At 30.9% G+C, this 5,159-nt stretch overlaps 1 protein-coding gene across 1 annotated transcript; it reads right to left on the bottom strand.

The window, feature by feature from the left end:
* Positions 1-2,788: 2,788 nt before the first annotated feature.
* Positions 2,789-3,266, bottom strand: LOC106476941 (pollen-specific leucine-rich repeat extensin-like protein 1; the record flags this gene model as incomplete). The annotated part of the gene is made up of 1 exon (XM_013937554.1): positions 2,789-3,266. A coding segment is annotated over one exon (478 nt), but the record flags the coding sequence as incomplete, so codon positions are not given.
* Positions 3,267-5,159: the final 1,893 nt, after the last annotated feature.

Below are 5,159 nucleotides of genomic sequence, written 5' to 3'. Positions count from 1 at the left end.
GGTACTTAATCCAAGACTTACTGTTCTTACAGGTTATGATAGGGAATGGATCTGAGATACTCCATCCAAGACTTACTGTACTTGCAGGTTATGATGGGGAATGGATCTGAGGTACTTAATCCAGAACTCATTGTAATTATAGGTTATGATGGGGAATGTACCTAAAGTACTCAATCCAAGATTCCCTGTACTTACATGTTATGACGCAAACTTCCAATTCCTGTGGTACTATTCCTTAATACAAGGGCACCTTGATGTTTTCCCTATCCCTAACGTGAGCGAAAAATACAGACTGAAACAAATTCTACATATAGTTTTAAACTACAGGCCTGTAAGTATCTACATATAGTTTTAAACTACAGGCTTGTAAGTATCTACATATAGTTTAAACTACAGGCCTGTAAGTATCTACATGTAGTTTTAAACTACAGGCCTGTAAGTATATTCAGATATAGTTTAAACTACAGGCCTGTAAGTATCTACATATAGTTTTAAACTACAGGCTTGTAAGTATCTACATGTAGTTTTAAACTACAGGCCTGTAAGTATCTACATGTAGTTTTAAACTACAGGCTTGTAAGTATCTACATGTAGTTTTAAACTACAGGCTTGTAAGTATCTACATGTAGTTTTGAACTACAGGCCTGTAAGTATCTACATATAGTTTAAACTACAGGCCTGTAAGTATCTACATGTAGTTTTAAACTACAGGCTTGTAAGTATCTACATGTAGTTTTAAACTACAGGCTTGTAAGTATCTACATGTAGTTTTAAACTACAGGCTTGTAAGTATATTCAGATATAGTTTTAAACTACAGGCTTGTAAATATATTCAGATATAGTTTTAAACTACAGGCTTGTAAGTATATTCAGATATAGTTTTAAACTACAGGCTTGTAAGTATATTCAGATATAGTTTTAAACTACAGGCTTGTAAGTATATTCAGATATAGTTTTAAACTACAGGCTTGTAAGTATATTCACATATATACATATGGGAGTATGTTTTAGAAAATTATATATTTAATTCATGTCTAGTTGAAAAGGGACATCTGTAGGACTTTATCATAGATTCTCTGTATAATTACACGAAACCGGTAAGAAATAAATAAAGCGTTCAGTATTGTGGTGTTACTATATTTGGTATATATATATATGTAAAACAAAGAATTATGTAAGTACAGAATGACATATATTTACTTTAACGTAAATGTACGAGTTTTGAAACTACAGTAAGGATTTAATTATATTACAGTCTAGCTTCGTCAATAGATGACGCTACGATTTTTTTGTGTTAATAATTAACATAAGAAAGATATGAGGGCAGTAACAAGGATTATTGTTGTTAGAACTTTAAAAAAAAATCAAGCGATGAAACAACCTAAGAAAAGGAAACAAACGTATGATGTTCCATGGAATTTTAAACCATTATGACTATTTTAGCCGCTAGGGGTCTTGTAACTTGTAGAGTTTATCATGAAACTGTCTATTCAGGCCGCTAGGTGTTTTGTAAATTGCAGAGTTTATCATAAAACTGTCTATTCTAGCCGCTAGATGTCTTTTAGCTTTTAGTGTTTATCATGAAACTGTCTATTTTAGCCGCTAGGGGTCTTGTAACTTATAGAGTTGATCACGAAACTGTTTATTCTAGCCTGTACATGTCTTGTAGATTCTCGAAATTACTATGGCACTGTCTGTTCTAGCCGCTAGGTGTGTTGTAACTTGTAGAGTTTATCATGAAACTGTCTATTCTAGCCACTAGGCGTCGTGTAACTTATGGAGTTTATCATGACACTGTGTATTCTAGCCACTAGGCGTCGTGTAACTTGTAGAGTTTATCATGAAACTGTCTATTCAGGCCGCTAGGTGTTTTGTAAAGTATAATATGATAATGAAAGTTCTAAATGTAGACGGCAGTTCATTATTTATGGCACACAATAATATATCATATACTTAGGTTTAAGTAACATGTTTGTTTTACTTGTACACCAACACATTCTACCAGTGCCAGCCCAACCACTAGTAACAGATATTAATAACTTGCGTGCCTGGCGATCGTAACGGAACAAACAAAGCAAATTGTTTGTGGTGTGCTAAGCCATTAAAAACGGAGGTTTCGGTGGTATGCAAATAGGCAATAATATTATTCAAAGCGAAATACAACTTAAACCACTAGAGGTACGCTAGAGAAAGAAATGGAATCACTTTCGTGCTTACTGGATTTCTCAAACATTATTAAATACACATTTGACTTTACGTAGAATATCGAATTATAATAGGCTAGCCAAAACTAGGATGGATAATACGTCTTAGGATAAGCTGATGGATCAGATTACGGATTAAACGGAAAGGGGAATTATAATTCTTGTTTAGGTTTTGTTACTTGACTTTGGTGTGCTAATTATTAGATATATACAGATAAAGATCGTTTTTAAGAAACTACTTTTTGTTGTTTTAAACTTAGCAATTTTATCTTTAGAATTCTTGCTTATTTTATATTGATTTAAAGCTACACAACAAAAACCTATTGTTTTAAACTTAGCTGTTTTCTGATTTTTTTTAATCTTAGCTATTTTGTATTTTGAACTTTAATAATTATCTGTTGTTTTTCAACTTTATAGATTCTACTATTTTTAAACTTATCAACTGTTATCTACTGTTTGAAACTCATCTAATTCTGTTCTTTTAATCTTAACTATTTTCTGTTATTTTAAAGTAACTACTTTCTGTTAAGGATGATTTTTTTTCTGTGTAGCTTGTTTGTACTGAAAATAAAGTTAGGCTTAACCGTGCTGATAGGTGGAGTACTGAACATAAAGTTAGGCTTAACCGTGCTGATAGGTGGATCACTGAACATAAAGTTGGGTTTAACAGTGTTGATAGGTGGATTACTGAACATAAAACTGGACTGAACTGTATTAACAGGTGGATTACGGAACATAAAACTGGAGTTAACTGTATTAACAGGTGGACTAATGAATACAGAGTTAGGCTTAACCGTGCTGATAGGTGGAGTACTGAACATAAAGTTAGGCTTAACCGTGCTGATAGGTGGAGTACTGAACATAAAGTTAGGCTTAACCGTGCTGATAGGTGGAGTACTGAACATAAAGTTAGGCTTAACTGTGCTGATAGGTGGATCACTGAACATAAAGTTGGGTTTAACAGTGTTGATAGGTGGATTACTGAACATAAAACTGGACTGAACTGTATTAACAGGTGGACTAATGAATACAGAATTAGGCTTAACCGTGTTGATAGGTGGACTACGGAAAGCACGATATGTTTAATCTATGAACACATTGTTACATGTGTTCGTGATTGGTTAGTATACATGAAAAGATCATTAAAATACAGTAAAATGAATTAAATGTGTTTAAGCACTAAAGCATAAAACACCAACCGTTAAGTTAAACCCCTAATGAGCAAATAATACACCAAGTATGATGTAAAAAATTAAGTTAAACCTGTTAAAGCACCTGAATATGAAGTGTTAAACCCCTAATTTGTAAAGGCTGTATTGTAAGGAATTTGATAATAACTCTAGATTGCTGAAAGATATAACTAAAAATTCTGTTCTATTATTTATTTATTTAAGAATACTTAAATCATGCCATATTTGTGTTTACTGAAATTGTAACCATCTTGTTGGTTGGTAGATGTATTTTGTTTATCTTACCTTGCCCCCCAGTGGCACAGCGGTATGTCTGCGGACTTACAACGCTAGAAACCGGGTTTCGATACCCGTGGTGGGCAGAGCACAGATAGCCCTTGTGTAGCTTTGTGCATAATTAAAAACAAACAAACAATTATCTGTTTATTTTATAAACACCATAATTTATAAAATTAAGTAAAAATTAAATATAGTACCCAACAAGCCAAATAGATCTTTTAATGTACAGGTTTGTTTGTATTCTTCATAAACTTTGCTAATGGAGATCATTATTCTACTAAAAAATTAAATAATACGGAATATTATTATTGCACTAAACGGTGCAGATGAATATTATTGTGTTGAACAGTACAGATGAATATTATTGTATTAAACAGTACAGATGAATATTATTGTATTAAACAGTACAGATGAATATTATTCTGTTAAACAGTATAGATGAATATTATTCTATTAAACATTACAGATGAATATTATTCTATTAAACAGTACAGATGAATATTATTCTATTAAACAGTACAGATTAATATTATTGTATTAAACAGTACAGATTAATATTATTGTATTAAACAGTACAGATTAATATTATTATATTAAACAGTACAGATGAATATTATTGTGTTAAACAGTACAGAAGATTATTATTATTATTATACTAAAATGAACACATGAACATAATTTATTAAATGACGGATATGAACATTCTTGTATGAAAGTATACGTATTAACATTATTTCACTAAAACATAAATATTGTTATTTTTGTACTGAATATTTCATGAAATATTGATTTTCTGAAATGCGGTTACTTTTGTATTATAACCAGTTACTATATATTTAACCAGTTACTACATGTTGGTTAAATATGTAGTAACTGGTTAAAATATGTAGTAACTGGTTAAATATGTAGTAACTGGTTAAACATGTAGTAACTGGTTAAATATGTAGTAACTGGTTAAAATATGTAGTAACTGGTTAAATATGTAGTAACTGGATAAATATGTAGTGACTGGTTAAATATGTGTAACTGGTTAAAATATGTAGTAACTGGTTAAAATATGTAGAACTGGTTAAATATGTAGTAACTGGTTAAATATGTAGTAACTGGTTAAAATATGTAGTAACTGGTTAAATATGTAGTAACTGGTTAAACATGTAGTAACTGGTTAAATATGTAGTAACTGGTTAAATATGTAGTAACTGATTAAACATGTAGTAACTGGTTAAAATATGTAGTAACTGGTTAAAATATGTAGAACTGGTTAAATATGTAGTAACTGGTTGAACATGTAGTAACTGGTTAAATTACTACATATTTATCCAGTTACTACATATTTACTACAGTTACTACATATTTAACCAGTTACTACATATTTAACCAGTTACTACATATTTTAACCAGTTACTACATATTTAACCAAATGAATTATATAATCTATACCAACCAGTCGGAGATGCAAATAGCAGCTTAATTAATTTCAGTGTCC

Source organism: Limulus polyphemus, unplaced genomic scaffold (genome assembly GCF_000517525.1).
Source record: "Limulus polyphemus unplaced genomic scaffold, Limulus_polyphemus-2.1.2 Scaffold12190, whole genome shotgun sequence".
NCBI lineage: Eukaryota > Metazoa > Arthropoda > Merostomata > Xiphosura > Limulidae > Limulus > Limulus polyphemus.
This window is presented reverse-complemented; position numbering and strand designations above follow the sequence as displayed.